Source organism: Calonectris borealis, chromosome 3 (genome assembly GCF_964195595.1).
Source record: "Calonectris borealis chromosome 3, bCalBor7.hap1.2, whole genome shotgun sequence".
NCBI classification, from domain to species: Eukaryota; Metazoa; Chordata; class Aves; order Procellariiformes; family Procellariidae; genus Calonectris; species Calonectris borealis.
The window spans coordinates 108,612,847-108,632,196 of record NC_134314.1 but is presented as its reverse complement, the minus strand read 5'-3'; the positions used below and the strand labels follow the sequence as shown (position 1 = coordinate 108,632,196).

General features: G+C 38.6%; 1 protein-coding gene across 3 annotated transcripts in view; it reads left to right on the top strand.

The window, feature by feature from the left end:
• The window catches only part of ENAH (ENAH actin regulator), a 103,993-nt gene extending 86,885 nt beyond the window's left edge, over positions 1-17,108 (top strand). For 2 of the 3 annotated variants that reach the window (XM_075147226.1, XM_075147227.1), the window contains 4 exons: positions 2,844-2,910; positions 9,723-9,801; positions 12,844-12,901; positions 14,089-17,108. In XM_075147226.1, the coding sequence (XP_075003327.1) occupies positions 2,844-2,910; positions 9,723-9,801; positions 12,844-12,901; positions 14,089-14,126 (242 nt within the window). In that variant the 3' untranslated portion in view covers positions 14,127-17,108. The other variant, XM_075147225.1, reaches the window with a different exon arrangement.
• Positions 17,109-19,350: the final 2,242 nt, after the last annotated feature.

Sequence of the window (19,350 nt, the reverse complement as noted above, 5' to 3'; positions counted from 1 at the left end):
TGGAAGCAGAAGGCAGAAGGAAAATGACTGGGTAATGAATATACTGGTCTTCAGTATGTTCTAGCTTTCTCTGTTGATTGCTTGCCTGTGTGTGTACTTCTTCACTAGATGATTCAGCCACTTAATGGTGTGCAGGCTTTAATATTGAAAACCACTGCTGTAGGGTGAACAAAACCCAGGCGGCCACTGGCTTGGGATAAAAAGGAGAGCTAGGAGCTAAGTGTGTCCGGATGGAAATAACTGGAAAACTGTTAGTGTTGAGATACAGCCAATAGTCTAAAGAAATTAGCCTGCAAGGCAATAAATGACTTAATACAAATCGAGTTTTTCATCCTTTTTTTTTTTTTTTTTACCCTTCTCCCCTTAGCTTAGGAGTTTGCTTCATTCTGTTGAACACAGAGACGATATTAGCCTTGGGGAAATGACTGCTTTTGGAACACTACTTCTAATAATACAGGCCCAAAAGAGGGAAATCAAAAACAGTGGAATTGAAGTGGTTCCTTTAATTGGTTGTCATGATAAGAAGCCTCATCAAACTTTTTTAAAATGTCAAATGCATCCAGAGGTTTGACTGTTTCCTTCCAATGGAGAGATTTCACTTCATTTCTTCATGATGTAAAATGCTCTAGTAATGCTGTGGCTCATCATTGGAACACGTCTTTAAAATGTTTAAGAGGAATGCTTGGCATACTGAGCCAGAGGCCAGGTCAAAAATTTGTGTAATTATGTCTAATTACCACTAATAATATAACTGAAATTGTTATACACAGACTTGCTAGCATTTACTTCTTTCTTTGGTGTTGTACTTACCCTTCCTATGTGCTGTTGTGGTGAACTATCAGTTCCACATTCTTTGTCAGGTCGAGTATGATGTTGAAAGGGGGAACATTTCTTCTGTCCTGAGCGTGGGTCTCCTTCGGTTTATTTTGATACATTTCAACTCTGTTAAGGGGCTGTGTTCTCTCTCTCCTGTTGCTTACAGGGAGAGTTACACCGAGGTTACTTAAATATATTAGTCCTTCTCTGTATATGGTATATTCCTCTTAAGGGAAGAAATACATAGTCACATAAAGCTAAATAAAACCTAAGTTAAAACATGTTAGGTAATAATATAAACAAAGCAAGCTCAAAAACATGGGATAGGCAACAGATGTATGACCCTTGTATAATGTTTGCTGTTTCAGCTAGATAAGGATAATCATGTGGACCTTGAGCAAGCTGCAGCCATAGCAAAAGTTTCTCAATTAATTTTGCAGATACAGCTAAAATGCTCTAAAATAACTCCTATGGAAGGGCAAATCCTGAAGCCTTGGTAAATCAAATTAAGCTTAAGACTTATTACTAGCACTGGCAACCTGTAGTTGGCGGGATCACAGGCTATGCTAGCAGACTTATGCAATTCAGATATTCTTCTCAGTATCTAGCTGCATCCCAGAGAACTTCCTGGTCAATATGAGACTCTGAAAGAGCATTTCTGCCTCTTAGCTTGCCCAGCTTAGCAGGGCTGAGCAATACAAAAGAAAGGGAACAAAACAAATAAGTAAACCCAAAATCTGAAATAAAGACTGATAAGATCAGTGGTACTTTAAAGTCCTGAGTACGTAACAATAGCAAGTAAGTAATAACAATTCACATTACAGAAAGACTGTTTTAACTTGTGCAGATTCTAAGGAATGAAAACCTGATCTGTAAGGAATGAAGCATTTGTGGTGATAGGTATGTCCTGAGGAAGGGCTTAGGTGAGACCACTAAAGGAAAAAAATAAATCTTATTCACCATACAAGAACACAAAATAAAGAGTCCTTAACTGAACTGTTTGCCCTGTTTCGGCTGTGATTTCTGTCTGTCTGCTGTTGGCAAACAAACCTGCACGATAAAGCTAGCTTTCATGTGTGACTTTAGATCACTAATAAAACTCAGGATAGCGAGTCAAAGTTTATTGGAGAGGATTCTAAGCAGAACTGAAAGCAGGCTCCAGAATGGAAAGTGACACATGACCGTGCATAAAGATAGGTTGGGCTTTTAAAACTTGACTACAAATTGGACTCATGTCTATAGACTAGGCCCAAAAGTCCTCTTCTGCAATGTATAATAAAGTGCTTGCCAATACAGTATAAGCTGCCCAGATGGGAGAAGAGATGCACAGTAAAACTTTGTCTAGTATCACAGGTGGCAAGTAAACTACAATCTTTTCTGGATTTAAGGGCAATGTACCTTTAGTTTTGAGTTTGTATTATTTTGAAAGGGGGAAATGATATACTGCAACTTTAGAAGTATCTTTCTGGGGACAAGACTTTAGTGGAAAATAAATACCTTGTCGCTGAAAGGTATTCTAGTTGTGTGAGGTTGTATTATCCCTGCTCTGGCTTCATTGAAATTGCCACTGAATTAATTTTATATAATTCATTAACAGCTCAGGAAAACTCCTTTAGCTTAAAAACATCTTCCCCCAGTATTTGAAGTTGACTATTTGGTTACAGTTCCAGAATTCCACGTTTCATAACTGAAGCAATAAAATACATAAAATATAGGCAGACCTTCTCCCAGCTGGATTAAGAATCAAATGGCATTTACAACATCTAGAGCAAAACTGAGACTTTAAGATGCTATCACAACATAAATGTTGTGATAAGATGAATAAGATGAATACAACAGGAGGTAGGTTAATATGAAATAACTAATGCAATGTAGTACAAACAAACAAGCAAAACTCAAAAAAAAAAAAAAAAAACCAAAAAACAAAAAAAGGCTGACTTAAGTTGCCAGGTACTTGAAGTTTCCTCATGTAAATTACACAATGAATCGAAAAAGGCAGTTTTTAATCTTGTCATTATGTTTTCCAGAACTAACAAGAAAGCCTTGGGAAAGAACAAATACGGTGAATGGAAGCAAGTCACCTGTTATCTCCAGGTACTCCCTTTTGTACCAGCTATCTTTTCCTTACATTTGCTGTTGTTGCTCATGCTGCTAAAGATACTGGACTAAAATAGCAAAAATCACCTTAATAGTATTAAAAGCAAAATGTATGGGTTTAAAATTACTGCTGTGAAACTGCTTTTGGCAGTTTTAAGTAAGAATGAGGAGTTGCTTTTGGAGAATGCTAGTAAGTGAATTTTTTGACAGTAAAGTCAAAAGTAAAACCCAAAAAGATTCCTTAATAATTGCTGGTGTATAAATTCAATTATTAAGGTGTATGTTTGCCTACAGCAATATTTAATTCTTTCTATTTCTTTAAATTTTAAAGTCTGAAATTTCCTGCACGGGAAAACCAAATTCAGTGCTGTGATTCATATATTCAGTAGTAAATCCAGTGAATAGGTTTTCTGCTTTCTATTTATGTGTTAGTCGTAGAATGGTTATCTAGATATTTAAGCCATCTTGGTAAGATTTGATTCTGTGACAATTTTCCGTAGCTGTCTCATACCAATCTAAGGAAGTACATCCTAAAGAAGTGTAGAAATATTATATGTCCTTCAGTGCATTAACCGATCTTTGGTAAAATGTCAGCTGGAACTTTGGTAGGCAGTGGATGTTTCGGTAGGCATTTCAGTAATGCAAAAGAGTGAAATGGCTGCTTTAGCAATTTTTTTTTTTTGAGGTATATTTAATTGCCATTTACATTAAGCAAAAGCCTTGTGGTTCATTTTAGAATCCTTGTATATTCTGCAGGTACAGAGGTTAAAGAATTCTGACCTGTGATAATCTGACAGTTACCTGAATTTCTTGAGAGAAAACAAAAGAACATGTTAAACTTGAGAATGCTGTGTTTGGAATGACTTGAATTCTCCTTAAAATTCTGGCCTGTTGGAAACAGCTATGCAAGGTTTGGTGATTAGAAAAGAAAAACCAGTTATTCTCTAAGTGGCATTACTTGTGGTCAAGGTTGCCATCGAAGTCTTCAGTTCTAAAACGCAGCACTAAACATTCTCAGCCTGTATCAGTATCCTTGTCTGTCTTTCAGAAATAACTAAGTCCAGGAGCTTAAAGTGTCTGCAGCCTTGATTCTGGTTGCTTGCTTTGTTTTTTGTCAAAAAGCAGGTAACATTGGTGATGATATCGTCTCTGCTATACTGTCAGTGTAACAAAATACTGCTTTACCTTTAGCCTTGACTTTCCCCTACCTTCTTCTACCTCACCCCCCGGTAGGTCTTAACTGAGGTCTCTTGTTTTCAAGGAGATCGAGGTATCAATACTTGGCATTGAGGGGGAACTTGTCACGGCAGTAATTTGTGTAAGGAATCCTAAAGAGCATTTTTAGATTTCATATAGTTTAAGACAGTTGCTGGCCTGGCCCTTTGGCTATAGATACTCTGTGGATAAGCAATTGAAGAAAGGAAGGTGAAGGGATTGATACATAGGGCAGCTCTGCATATCAGACTCCTTTGGGGAGTCTGGGATGTCCTAAGGCTTCATTCTATCTGTTCCTACAGCCGTAGCTTCTTGTAAGCTGTTTTATGCATCCTATTTCATTGATCTTGTTTCAACCAGTAAAATACTGAGGTCTGTTTAAAAATGTTTTCTGACCTAGAGGAGTACAGAGGAGTTTTGAGACTTCTCTTGAGACGTATTGAGAAAATCTCTCCATCAAGCTTTTGTCTTCAGTCATCCAATGGAAAGTGTTGATAGAATTCAGCTTGTTGAGAGCCTTACTGGGTATATACTCTAAAAGTACTTCCAAAATAAGAATTCCATGTTTATCAAATGTCAGTATTATTTTCCAGTGCTGTCATAACCTGCTGGAAGGTACCCTAGCATATATTTTAAGACTGTTGGTTCAGTTTTCTAGTCAGGGTTGACAGTTTGCCCTGCCAGCATGAGGAATGTTTCATCGACCAAGAAAAGGTATTAGTAGAAGTCTCTCTTGAATATCCTTGCATTTTTCTTAGTTCTCTACAGTTGCCAAGTCTATCTCAGCAAGCAGCTTGTTAAAGTAACTTTTTTTGAGTTAGTCAAAGAGTGCTGCTATTTGAAACACTAATACAGTGTTTATCAAAAGGGGATATCTTTCACCTGGTAAGGCTCGAGAACCTGCTTCTGACCTCTACAGAGAGGACATGAGTCATTTATGGGATTAAACAAAGCATACCTAAGAAATGAACAAGTAAGCAAAATTTTCTCTTCAGAGCTTCCAAACAGGTAGACAATGAAGGAGTTATTATTCAAAATGAATGTTCTAAGTATTTTAAAATAACTAGTGTCCTGTTTTAAACCAGGCCTTTTTTTTGGAGCAGACTTCGAAAAGACTTAAGCTATGTGCTTTTAGTATGTCCTGAAACATTCAAATAGAACTCTTGGAACACAACTAGTGAAACTCCTTGGTATTTAAGGTGTTAAAACTGAACAAAATTAAGACCTATTATAGCTTGTTAAGGTAGTGTTTCTCCCCTTCATAGACGGGAATCTCCGTGGAAAAATCTGCTTGCTTCTGAAAACAGGTTCTATGATTCATTAAACAGGTATCATCCTGTTGGGATTTGAGACTTTGTAATAACAATTTTGACCAGTTCAGGGTTGGACTTTTTCTACATGGATTGGGTAATCACCACATGCACCACCAGGTTCCTCTTCACATTTTGTTTGTCTAGTTGAGCCCATTTTTGGACTGGTTAAAAGCAGACGATGTCAAAGGCAAATTGAGATGGCTTAAGAACCACCTATGAATTCGTATTAAATACTGGTTTTCTGGCAGTCGCCACCTGCAAAGGTACAAATTCCTGTTGGATATGCTAGGATTTAGTGAACCATTTGCAGTGTTTTGAGAAGCAGGTTCTCAAAAATGTAAGTTTAGATATACAGGAATAACAATTAATTTTCCAGGTGAGTTTTCACATCTGCTTTTTGCAAATTAAGTAAAGATAACAAATAGATTTTGCCTGACTTAAACATCGGAAAGGAAAAAAAAATTTAAAAAAAAAAAGGACTTGTTAAACATAAATTAATGTTTCTGTTGGGAACATATTCACAAGTTAGAATTAACATCATGTGTATTTTAAGCTGTAGATCTCAGTTTCATTCTCTGTAGTGGTAGTCATAAAATACTGACATTGAAAGCCTTCAGATTTTAAGAGCTTTCCACAGGTAAACATCTTACAGAGCCCCTCAGAATTACTGAGTCAAATTCCAGCTTTGTTTTTCATGAAGGCACTCATTGTGGTGACTACTTAATCTTTTGTATGAAAAGTTCCCCTTTTAGCTACTTATCTTGGGTGGTGTATTCTGCATGTTGGCATGAATAAAATCTTTATCTTGCATGCTTGATTTAAGGTGTTTTAGGGACTATCAAGGTTGCCTCACTGTTGTGTTAGGCAATGCTATGAAAAACCACACGGGAGAGCTCTTTAACCATTTTAGGATTGAATGGTTGGGATGTTTTATTCACTAAATTTCAATCGTTAATGTTTTTCTCAATGGCAACTGCATTCACCATTGGTCTTTCTTCTGAGCAAGTTGAAGAAGAAAATAGGATAATTTGCGGGGAAAAACAGCTAGATTTGCCTGAGATTAGAAATTATCTAGTTTACAAATTACGGTCTTTCATATTTGAATGAAGAATGTCTTGCATGTTGAAAAGCAAAAATGGAATACATTTTTAAAATTGAGTGGTAGAGTTTATAAAGAGACTTTCCTGTTGAGATTTTTGACAGACAGCAGGAGTATATAGTGTATGATTGATAGAGCTGTCTTTTTATTCTAAAGATCTGAAGAAAAAGAAACATGAAGCAGTCTGTGGAGAGCTCTTCTTCAAAGTCATCTCATTAAAATATTAAAGTCATAAGTCATTTCATTAAAATATTAACGTATATTCTTGTTTGGGTTCTTCCAGGCAGGTAGTAGGTGCCTATAATAATTGCCAGGAATTGCATTTGAGAGGACACTGATTCTTTTTTCAGTCATGTTGGGTAAATGCCGTAATGCCATAGTGTATGGGAACAAAGGGATAGTCAATGGAAATTATCAGAAACTATATATGGAGAATCTGAAAAACTCATGCTATTCTGCTTGGAGTAAGTCAGTGTTCACAGTTTGAGGTGTAAACTGCAAATAACACTTTAAATATCAGATACGTGATGAAGCAGCAATTGCCAGAGATCTCATCTTGATGAATGTTTTTGAGCAAGGAATTCTTTCATAATGAACTAAGCACTGTCGATACTAAAAGAGTTTTGTAAAAGATCTTAAACTGTGGTTTGTTTTCATAGCATTAGCACACACTGTAGATTTTCTGGTGGTTGCAAGGTGAATTCTATTTTCCAGCTCCTTCCACTATCAAGTTATTGAATATTTTGTCTTCTCTTTTACTTGGTGGATCATGTATTTCATTTCGGTGTGTTTCAAGCAATAATAATGTTAGCAATTTGTCTCTTGGAACTTAACGTTTAAACAGCTGTAGACTTATATCTGAACAGCTGTAGCAATTGAGAATTGTGATCCCAAGTGAGGAACCGAGCTGGTGTAACAACAGAGGATGTTCCTGCACCTCTGTGCCTCGATGCAAAGTCCAGCAGCAAAGGGACAGTTAATACAATCCCTTCTGCTGACTTCTGTGTGGTTAACTGCTGGCAGTTTTTTCCTAAATGGGTGCCACTAGGCTTGACATAACTAACTTGTCAGTGCACAGAAATAATCATGAAGCATTAAAAAAAATTGTCGAGATGTTTCTACCACCTACACTGGAGTTACTGTCTTTTGAAAAGATGAATGGGCTCAGGTGTACTAATTTAAAATGTCCTGTCAGCAGAATTACTTGGTAGCTATGAATGCCTATGAAAGTTTTCATGAATTTTTTCAATGTGCCAGGCTCTTCAATGACAAAGGCATGCTCTATTACAGGTTAGGGGGAGGAAAAATAGGCAACACTTGCGTCCCATGTTGTTTCTTAACATTTTTCACACTGGGAACCTACAAGAGGTAAAAGTATTTGCTGGAGAGCACAAACCTGAGAAAGTTTCTGTAGTATCAAAACGACGTTTTGGTGTGCATGCCCTCTTATGTTGGGAGTTGCATTTTGAATGTTTTCCTTCAGTTAGCAAATAAGAAAATGGTCCTGTCAGGTTATAAAAGTCATCAAGACAATCCAGTATGAGGCTCATTCAGCTTGTAGTGAACAAGGTGTAATCAGACAACTCTTCATGGATGAACTGCTGTCTTGTAAGGGAAGATGCATGAAAGCTGAAGGTAGTGATTTTGTAAAAACAAACAAAGAAATATTTATATATAGGTTCACTATTCTTTTTCTTCTGAGTGAGAACAGAGCTTTTTTTGTGTTAGCTAAATTAAAAATACATAAATAAATGAAAAATTGAAGCAAGATATACTGCTTGTGTCCCTCACACATTCTGCTTTATTCTGATTATACTGTGTACTTGAGAGAAGATAAAGTGCAGAACTGTGCCTTTCCTGCTGGTTTGCCCTTTTTTTTTTCCCTGGCCACCTTCCGTCATAATAAACAAGGCTGCACCTTCAGGTAACGAATCCAGAAAAATGCAGTTTTTAATTAATTCCTCCTATATAAGAATTTTGAAGTCAGACACTGAGTTTAGGCCAGGCTTTTTTGTTCAGTGGTGCCGCATGCAAGGACGATGAAATAGGACACAGTTTAGTCTACTAATGCCCTGCCCTTCCTTAACGTTAGCATACTATGATAATTCTAAGCATTGGGGAAACCTCTTGACATGAACTGTCAGCAATTCTATCAACAGCTTCTCTTTGGCTTAACATTTCATAGAGTAATGGAGAGAGAATGTTAGCTAAGATGTAAAAAGTAATTAAGAACAGCAGAACATTCCTCCCTCTTTGTCCCACACCACCCATCCATCCATCCCTGCTTTGGAGCACTGTTTCTGTGTTCCTGCTGTTAGCATCCAAGTTCTGTCTCTGCTCGTAGCTGTAGGTATGCAAGGCCCTGTGGAAGCATAGTAAGTACATGAGTCTGAGTTACACTTTGTATAAACAGAGGGGATCAGAAAAGAGAAGTGAGAAGGTAGAAAACCCACTTCTTCTGGAATGTGTGTTAGAAATGCAAGATGATCTTGGTAAGCAAGTTTTCAATGTCTTAAGAGAGTATTACGTAAGCAAACATTGAACATGACATAGTCCAAAACACTGGAACTTCCTCTCAAGTATTATCTTATAAATCTTGATGCTGTTACAGTGTTTGCTTTCAGTAGCTTTAGAAAGCAATTGATGGAATAATTTAGTTTGGAAGGGAGCTAGATAAGGTTGCTCAGCCGTGTCCTGTCAAATGTTGAAAATCTGCCAGGGTGATTCCACAGCATTCCTACAGCTACAGCATCAACATGTAGTCATTAGTGGGAGTGTTTCTTTGAGAGGGCCTCTTTTGAAATGAGTAAGCAGTTGAAAAGGGAGAAGGGAGAGTATTTGACATTGGAAGGTGTTCAGCTTTTCATGCCCATTATGAAAAAATCAGAAACCACTGACAGTGAAATCTGCTACTTGAAGAGTTCTTGTTTTGAACTAATAACTCTTATTCTTATGGTAATTAATCTTTCCAGTGTGTGGAAAATGTTCTTGGTTGTTGCTTTCTATTCTGTGTGGTATTTTGGGTCTGCCTGATTTTCCCACGCTCCCAGTCCCAACATTTTTTTTCATTCTGATTCTTTACTGTTTTCAATACACAAATGTTAGCAAGTTTGATGGGGGAGTCCTGTGTATCCTGTAATAATGAGTGACCAGTAATTCATGGATGTGTTTTTGTACTGCAGACCAAAATCTACACCAACGGGGCAACCCAGTGCCAATGGAGTACAGTCAGAAGGTCTAGATTATGACAGATTGAAGCAGGTACGTATGTAATGCTTTCAATAGAAAACTTGGGTATAAGGACTTGTAGCTGTCCAATACCAGTTTTTAACTGTTTGGTTAAGTAGTTTCAAACTTAAATAATGATTTAGTAATTATCAGTCATTATTTTTCCCCAGACTTGTTTCATTATTCTTAGGAGCTGTAACTGTAGGATGGCGGCTTACACAGCCCCATTACTTTCTCACAGATGCTTGTTCCTGCTTTTGCATTAGACAGCACACTCAAGATGGTGTTGATACTATGGATGGAACTGGGAAACTGGTTTGCCTGGAAAACCTTTCCTTCTCTTCTCTTTACCCAAACAAACAAACAAACAAACAACAAGGCCTCAGAGCTGTTCCAGCAGAACAAGTATCACCATGTTTTAATATCAGATGTGAGCACCCATGGTCATGAGTTTGGTGGTGAAAGAGCATCCAGTGATACCATCTTTTATGTAGCTATCCTGGCTAAGAGCAGAGGAGAGTCTTGTGGGAAGAAGGCAGCAACCGCCTGCTGTTAGATGAGGAAAAGACGTTTTGGGATGCTTTGGAAATTGTTTGGTAACAGCTACCTGTAGGTGACAGGCCTTTGTCAAGCACGCTTGCCAAACAGACAAACCTGTGCAGCCAGAGGCTCGGCAAGGGATCTCTTGTGACTTGTATCATGACAGGAGCTATTGGTTAAGAACATTAGTGATCAGTAGACTGAGCAGATGTTCCACATTCCTAAGAACAGAACCCCCCAGAGGAGCAAGTGAGTGTAAGGTATTTATGTTCCTCTGACTACTGAGAAGTCCCCCGTTGCGGAGAAGGCCCTAAGATGATCATCTTTGCTGCCACTGGTAGGTGCTTTCAGTGCAGATGTCCTTTTGAGAGCAGTTGTTGCCTGAGGCATTGGGCTGATGCTGACCCGAGCAGACTTGTGTAAGGTGTTTGGAGTTGTCCATGTGCGAGAATGCTACTGTGTATTTTTGTCCTGTTGTGCTTTCTGGTGTGTCTAGTAATCTTTAGCGTCTTTGGGAACTGCGAGGCCAATGTGCAGCAGGGAAGCCTGATTCCCGTAGGTGAGCAGCATTTCAGCATGGTGCCCCTGGTGTAGGTGGCAGTCTTGAAGAGGGCTGGTACGATGGGGGTAGCTGGCCTGCTGGTGGCTTGCTGAGTGATGCTTGGGCAAAAGGGGTGCTGCGCTTTCTCAGTGCCAATCTGAGTTGTGCGGTATGGGGAGTCATGTTTGAGGTCTTGTTACTGTTTTCTGGCCACGTTTGTCCATGCTGAGCTGGCGGAAGCTCTTTTTCTCGGGGAGCGTGTTGAGATGGTGCTAGTTACTTTTCTGGCAGAGACTATGAGCATGCAGTATATTGTGGGTGTGATCTGCCTCTTTTCCAGGCAAGGCTCTGCTGAAGTTGGATCCCTGCCCTTGAAAAGGGGAGTGATGTGCTTGCTGTTGCTGGGGGGGCTCTACATTCTGGAGTCTGTAGAGCAATGGTTGGTTGTATAGCGGGTGGGTGCCTGACTTGGCAGGTTCGGGGGGTGGTTGTTTGTAGAGCCATGGTGGTGATGTTGGCGGCAGTGGGGTTTAGAGGGGTGTGAATTGTGGAGTTGGAGGTGAAGAGTCTTCCTCAAGTGGCTGGTCCCCCAGTGGGGAGATAGGTTCTGGAGCAGGTTCCGGCCTGGTGGTCGGTTCTGGGGTGGGGGATATTTGTTCTAGAATCTAGTTCAAGAGGTACTCCTGTTTTGTCATCTCAAGAGGATTTGCAGTACTTTTACTACAGCTTCCATGAAATACTGCTGCTGTTAGCAGTCTGGCTGCTTTTTTTTTTTTCTTCTGTTTTCTTTTTTTTTTTCTGGGGTGCTTTGTTTTCTTCTCTGTGGTTCTTTTAAGTTGAAAGTACAGAGGATGGGGATCCTATCATTCCGTAAAGCATATCTCTCCCAAGTTTCTAGCACGCTGACTCTCCCTGCCTCTGTTAAGATTCTTTTCTCTGGAAGCAAAATCATCCGCACTCTATTTCTACTGGACACGTTGCAAGCTCTTACTTGCCACTGCCCTTCCCAGCAACTGGTAGCCATGCCTCTGCTCTAAGGCTTCTTGCCGTTTGTCCAAGAGTCTTGTCTAAGACTTGGCGAACTGGGAGACCTACCTCTGCGCTCTTACGCCAGGAATGACTTCAGGCAGGGAAGGTGTGTTCATGCATGTGTCTTCCACCAACAGCTCATAAAGGACTTAACGAGTCTAGAGTACACTAGAGTACTTGCACGTTCAGTTGCGAGCAGCATGCTAACCCCAAAGCCGAAAAAGAAACAGCTGAAATCTTCTGGATGAGTTTCCTGCTGACTACAGATTTGGCCGGGAGGTGACAGTCTCCTCTGCAGAAACAGACACTACCCCCCACTCTGCTTGTAAAAACATTGTCACCAAAGCATCAGTTAACATCACTTAGATGAAAGGATGGAGAAGACAGCAAGTGGGGGATGGCACTTCACTCCATCACCTTCATTCCCTCACATTCCACTTGGTGACTGGGAATACCTTGATAACTTGATCTCCCTTTTTTTCTTTTTTTCTTTGAGTATTTCCTTGGCTTGCAGTTTTTAGTTAGCTACTTCTTTTGCATTCCACATCATATTTTATCTGTAGCAAAGCTTTTTTATTTTAAAGGAATGTGCCAAGTTTTTATTTTGTGGTTAATTTTTTTTGTTTGTGGTTTTTTTTTTACTTTTTTAATTTAGTAATTACATTAGTGCAATATTCTAACTTCAGTATGTCCCTTCTCCTCTCATAAGTTCTACAGGAATCAATCTGTAGGACTTCTGCGGAAGGTTTTTTCTTCATTGTACCTGCAGTAAGAATGTTTTAGGGATGCTTTAGGTTTTGGGGATTAACTTGGAAGCTAAAGGGTGGGTTAAACATTTCAGAAGGGTTAAAGGTTGATTGAAGGTTGGAAGAATTTTGGATTTCTCTCCACAGAAAATTACAGGTGGCAAAACGAATCTGTTCATGTTGCAAAACTAATCTATTATTTATGCTCTGACACCATAGGACATTTTAGATGAAATGAGGAAGGAGTTAACGAAATTAAAGGAAGAACTCATTGATGGTAGGTATCAATCTGTTTGCTGCTGCTGTTCAGTCTTAGAGTAGTAGATACAGGCGCACAACAATGTAAATATAATGTGTTTCTAGTCCAAGAATGATATATTGGTAAAAATAGCTTTGTTCTTAGTCTGGTGGCATACTTTCATTTGTGCCAGACCTGTTCTGATTGATGTGCTTCCATGTTTTCTCTCCTGTGTGTTTTGTTTTAATAGAACATTGACACCAAGTAGCGTCTTTTAAAAGTGGTTGGAGGGATGCTGTATTTGGGTGATTTGCAGTTATCCTTAGTATCATGTGGTGGTAGGTAGGTTATTTTTAAATAATCCAGAGCTGCTGAGGTGCATATTTCAAAACTGGTTATATTCAGACTAGGATTGTGCTTCCAGCTTTCAGTCTTCTCTTTGGTCTGTAACATGAGAGTCAAAGAAAAGAATTCTCACAATTTTCATTTTTATTTTAACAGAAGATACTTTCCTAAGTAGTCTTCTGTAGGTAAGGGAAATCATTGAGAAAGCATAATCTTAAAAGGTCCACCAGTCAAGAAGTAAATAAAAATCTGGGTGTGATTTACTACCTTGGTGTGCATTTTTTTTGCTTTGTGAAAAGTACCAAAATAAAGTATGGAGGAAAAGAAAAAGAAAAAACATGGGGAGAAAAAAAAAAGTCATATTAAATGGATACCACTGCTGGTAAAATATCAAATGTCATCAACTGATGTTGCAGAAAGAGCTGGCTGGTTTGGGGCTACAGAGAATGCAGCGCTTTTCCCTATATTTTGACTATGCTGTGTACCGCAGCCTTTTAGAACAGAACGATGAAAACAAGGGAGGGCTCTGAGACTGCTTTTAGAACAAACAAAAAAAAATTAAAATAAATGAGCCCACACATACACTCCTTGATAATCCCAGTGGTAGTGATTGTCATCAGGTAAGGTCATAGACTTGCTGGAGATGCAGAACTGAAAAATAAGATGTTAACAAAAGTTTTACAGGAGGAAAAAGGGTACTGCCTGGTTGAGAATAACACTTGTCTGAAGCCACATGAAGCTGTATTACATATAGGTTATTCACGTTCTCAGACTGTTGGAGCAGGGTGAGCCTTCTTTAAGGGGTCAGTTGTGTATTCTGGCTTTCTGCCTTGACTTTGACTATTTGATTTCTTAACTTTTCTCTCTCTCTTTCTCTCTAGCTATCAGGCAGGAACTCAGCAAGTCGAATACTGCATAGAAAGACTAGTACTAAGCTGATGTGACTCTTTAACTTGGTATAAAACTGACTACGTTTTGTGAGCTGTTAGAAGAAAACGGAGACAGACAGACAGACACTTGGAAGGAGGGAGAAACAACCTATTCTGAAAAGCTTCAGACACATCTCTCTGGTGATATGCTATTCCCCTCCTAGTTTGCAGCTTTTTTCTGACCTTTACAGCAGGGTGGAAAAGACTCTTGAAGTTACTGTAATGATTATGCAGAAATTCCTACATCTATCAGACAAGATCACAGTGCTTTGAAGTCTACTCATGTCAAGATAAAATTGCACATGTTTCAGAATTTGTTGTTAAGACAAAAAACAGGGAAAAGCTTGGGAAGGCTTTTCAGAGAGGTTTTCTTTATTAATGAAGGAGTTAGCAAGTTATACTGTTGTACTTCAAATGTATCTCAGGTTTGTCTTCCTATCGTATCTGATATTTCCGTGAATAATTTAAAAGATCAGATGGGTAGAAGTTCAGTTCACAAAACTTCATGGAACAATTAGAAACGCGTGCTTTTAAAGGGCAATATTTTAAGTGAATGACCTAGACAGTGATGACATATCAAGATTTTGGAATTTTATGGTAGGAAGCCTCTCTAGTTAGCCTTCATGCAATTTTATAGGAAAATTAAAAAAGCAAATACAGTCCAGAGTTTAAAGATGTAGATGCCTTCCTACATTGTTATGATGCTTTACCAAATCTAAGACTTCTACATAATGCGAATCAGCAGTCAAATGTAAATCATTAGTATGTTGTAGATTTACAGTAGATTTTGGGGCTTTTTTTAGATTTATGCATGTGGACATTTTTGTAATGTAACACAACACAGCCAGCTTTTTAATTAAAAGAAAAATTGCATGTCACAGAGTAGCCTTTTCATTTGTAAGGCTTAATTTATGCCCAGAAAGATGTGGGATGAGGGAGGGGGAAGGTGACACATTTTTATTACTTTCTACACTTTTTCTTCATCTTACATGCATGTGTAATAATGAGGAAAACGTGACTTTTATCAGTAACCATGTTAATGGATCCAGGTACTTAATCCTTTTGTATCTTTTTCAGTTTTCTATTTGAAATTCAGTAATACTTCCATAATGGTTCTGAAACTCCCATATGAACCTAACTCATTTCTCGGTGAGAGAACAAACATGTAGGCATCTGAATTACTGAGGATGCCCCTGTGTAAGTGTGTTGTCCTTTACCTTTTTACCATGACCCTCTGCTTCACTCTTTTCTGAGACTCCTTTTTTGATTGTTTAATGAAACAGGACAGCAGTTACCTTAGAATGACGGAGCATCAGGTCACAGTAACTGTCCCCTTCTCCTCTTAATTTATCTGCCACCCTCCTTCCAAAAAACTCAAAACCAATAAAAAACCCCACAGCTCCACACAACCCGCACCCTGAAAAACAGCAGTCAGGGTTTTGGTCAACAATTTGAGAACCGTTTTAGGGGAGATGATACCTTTCTGTTTCCCAGGGTTTTCAGATTTTATGCTTGTAAATTTTTTTTTTTTAATTTTTTTTAATGTGGTACAGTTCAGTGGAATAGAAATTCTGTGAATTGGATTTGTAGTGCTTTGGACAAAGAATATGGATCAAAATCTTCCCCTTTCCTTTGCACTGTCAATTTTTCTGAGCCGTAACAGTGCCATGTTTGCTTTGGGATCTGTGCTGATCCAAAAGAAAAGTTTACTTACAACTTTTGGAGATATTAATGTTTCAGCTTAAAAGTATATGCAGCTCCATTCGTAGGACAAATGCTTTCAATAACATACTGTCTTAAGTGCTGAACACCAAGGCAAAACAGCACTTACAGCTTTGGAAAGGCTTCAATGGGAAATTTTTCTCCAATTCAAACATTTCCTGTTTCTATAGGTTCAAATTCTAAGAGAAGACTACAGTGGAAATATTGCCTAACTCCATTTATTAATCATTTTTTAAAAAGAAAAAAGAAAAACAAAAACATTCTTCTGCATGCGTTTATTGAAGGCATTAAAAAAAATCTGTAGTAAGCTTGTCAAGTACTGTTTTTCTCAAAACAAGAGGAGGCATTTTCATCTTTGTTGATGTAACTTTTTGTTTTACACGGACTTTTTGAGCATTAAGGAAGTTTACCCTTGTCAGAAATCATGTTTGATTTGTTTCTAGGAGAGTTCAGGAGTAGCATAGTAGAATAGCGTGAATGGGTATAAGTGGTCCAAAATTAAAGGCTGAACTACTAGATTGTGCAAGGAACTGGCTTATGCACTAAACGTTTTGTGCCTTGGTCTACAATTAACATGATTTCTGTTTAAAAGAAAAAGGAACCGATGTCGTCTTTTGTGCTGCTTCTACATACATACTTTCTGTAATCCCAAACTGCCCAATTGGTTCTTTCCAGAAAATCAGATTGAATTAAAGATTACCGTACACATTTCCTGTCCTACTGACAGTTGCACCGTTTCCAGAGATTTCAGTATTGAAAATGAACTGCAGAAGCTAAGATTATTCTGCTTACTGGTAACTAAGTTCTTTAAAAACCATATTGTGGTGGTTCTGTGCTTTTGTACAATGGATGTCTTAAGCTGAGGGCAGTTTAAGGGATCCTTTCTAATGCCAGGAAGGCGTTGCTTTCCTCAACACTGTGATCTGACCTGTGATAAACCTGTACTATAGACAAGTGGCTACCAAGTCAACTGCAAACCAACTGAATGTAAAAATCTTAGTGCTGGTGCTGAAATCTCTTCAGATAGTCATAATGATTTCCAGTTCATTGTTTTAAAAAGTTATCGAGCATCAAGTGTCAATCAAAGACTGAAGATGATCACTAATGAATGTTGACTTTTCATGCATTTAGGTTTACCTTCTTTTTAGTTTCTCAGTTCATTCTCTGCTATTTTTATCATATTGTGTCATTTTAAATTTCTTACATGCTAACGTTTTGTTTGAGCGAATGAAATAAAATTGCAATATATACGTGTTGCCACCATTTATTTCTGGAACTTCGTAGAAGAGACTCTGAGGTTTACTACTGGAATTCCCAAAATTTTTAATGACTGTGATCATTCCTTACTCCTTGATTCCACCCCTCCTTTCTGTTTCTCCATCAGAAGATTCAGTAGAGAAAAGTGAAGACCTACGTTACAAAGAATGTAATTGCAGGGACTGCGTAACATTCATAGACGGTAACTGCTGTACGTAAATTAAAATCCATTTTAAATGCATGATTTGATTTACATTCTCACATGGCATACACTTTGGTCTCGGTATCCACGGAGAACTTGGGAGGGAGGGAGAAGGAAAGACCAGGGGAAAAATAATTGCAGTTAGTCCAACTTGTTCTTTTGCTGCTTTTATGTTCATGACTTATTTTCAATACCGGTAATAAAGAAAACCTGCCATGAAGGGTTAATATAGCTTTCTGTACACTAAGGACAGTTTTGCTCAATTTGTCTTAGAGCAGAATATTGAGAGTAGCTGTTTAAATGTCCTTGACTTAGTGTCCTGAAAGCTGTACTTCTCTGCTGTTGTTTTTTGTTCAAAGAGATAATGGGATAATCCTGCTTTGGCAAACCATTGGACCCAGTGCCAATTTTGGCACCAACCTTAATGAGTTATAAAGGGGTTTTTTTAAATAAAATTATCACTATATTCTAAAATCATCTGCTATTATTGTGGTAGTGTTTAGGCAACAAGTATAAAAATTTCTGATTTAAATTTCTGAACAGTGTTACAAAATCTGTCTTGTTGGTGTCAAGAGGAGTAAGGTATCTACATTTTAAAGTTGTGTATTACAAAAGTAGGAAAGTGGTCTGTGGTTGATCAAACTGGTGATTATCAGCACTTTACACAGGCTCTCCTGAAAATGTTTAATCGGGCTCAGTTCCAGTGCTGAATATTACTTGCCAGTGTGTCTCTTACAACTAATCATACAAAGCTTGCAAAATCAAAAGAAGTTTCCCTCTGTTTTTGGTAGGTGAACAAAACTGGGCTGATGGGGAGCAAGGAAACAGTTTTCCAAACTGGCTTTGTACCCAAGACTAACAATTCTTTAGGGGACTGTAAATTTTCCTGATTGTGTAGGCTGTCACTGGGGGGGGTTGGACAGAGAGCAGGTGAAAAAGGAAGGAATCAGTGATTTCAGTGGAACTGGGGCCAGTGCAAAGTACTTGAAGAACAAGCTAAAGTTCACTTAAGGTGTTTGTCTTAGGGGGTGATTTTTGGGTATGGAAGCACTGAGGTGATATGTCATGTCAGGAAATACATTCAAGTTGATTTAGGTTTGTAATCTTAATAAAAAAATGTGTAATAGAACTTGGCGTAATTGTCCAAGATATGGAAGAGGAGGTGTAGTTCTAGATTTGGGAAAGCTCAGCAAAACCTCAAAGTCACAGAACTAGTGTCTGCCTGTTACCTGGTAATCAGCACCTTCATTCATTGCACAGGGGGTTCTTCAGGTAGTTGGTTGTCACAGTGATGCTGAAAGTCAAGGAGCTTTGTAAAATTACCTCCATTTTATAACTGGATCCCAGTTGAACTCTCAGTCAATAAATGCATTTTCTAACATTTATTTTATGGAGCTTGGTGTCCTGAATCTTACTCAATGAGTATTCCTTATTGGTGCCCTATTTTGATAAACCACTAAATGGCAGAGATGTTGAGCGAGTACTGCAGATGAACTGTATTGCTGCTCTGGCTGTTGCAGCTCTCAGCTGCAGGCTGAGAGTTTTCTGTGTTGAGATGCTTAATTTTGCCGCCGTCGTCGTTCAGTTATGTGGACCACCTTCTCCCTTCCCAGCCTATTTTGGAGCTGTTCCCGGTGTGACATTTTTGCTTCTCTTTGTGATTGCAGGTCTCTTCTGTAACTGCTCGAGCATGGTCGAGTTGGAAGTGATCTCGCATCATGATCCTATGTTCACCGTCTTAAATCTTAAGTGTAATTTTTTATCACCAGCCAGCTGGAGCCACTTAAGTCCCTAACTACTGTCTGAACAACCTTCAACTCAGCAATAAAGTTATCTATGCTAACTATGCTGTGAGTGTGCTGAACTATATCCTGGTTTTCTTTGCAGAGCCTCTAGGAGTTGGGCTGCAAGCTGCTGACACAGGCAGAGAAAAACGTAAAGAGTAGCGAGGAAGTGGGCGTGAGAAGAGGAAGCGTAAGGGAGTTCTGGAAGTGTTCAGTGTAGGCTGGTACCTGCAGGGAAGGAGGCAGCTA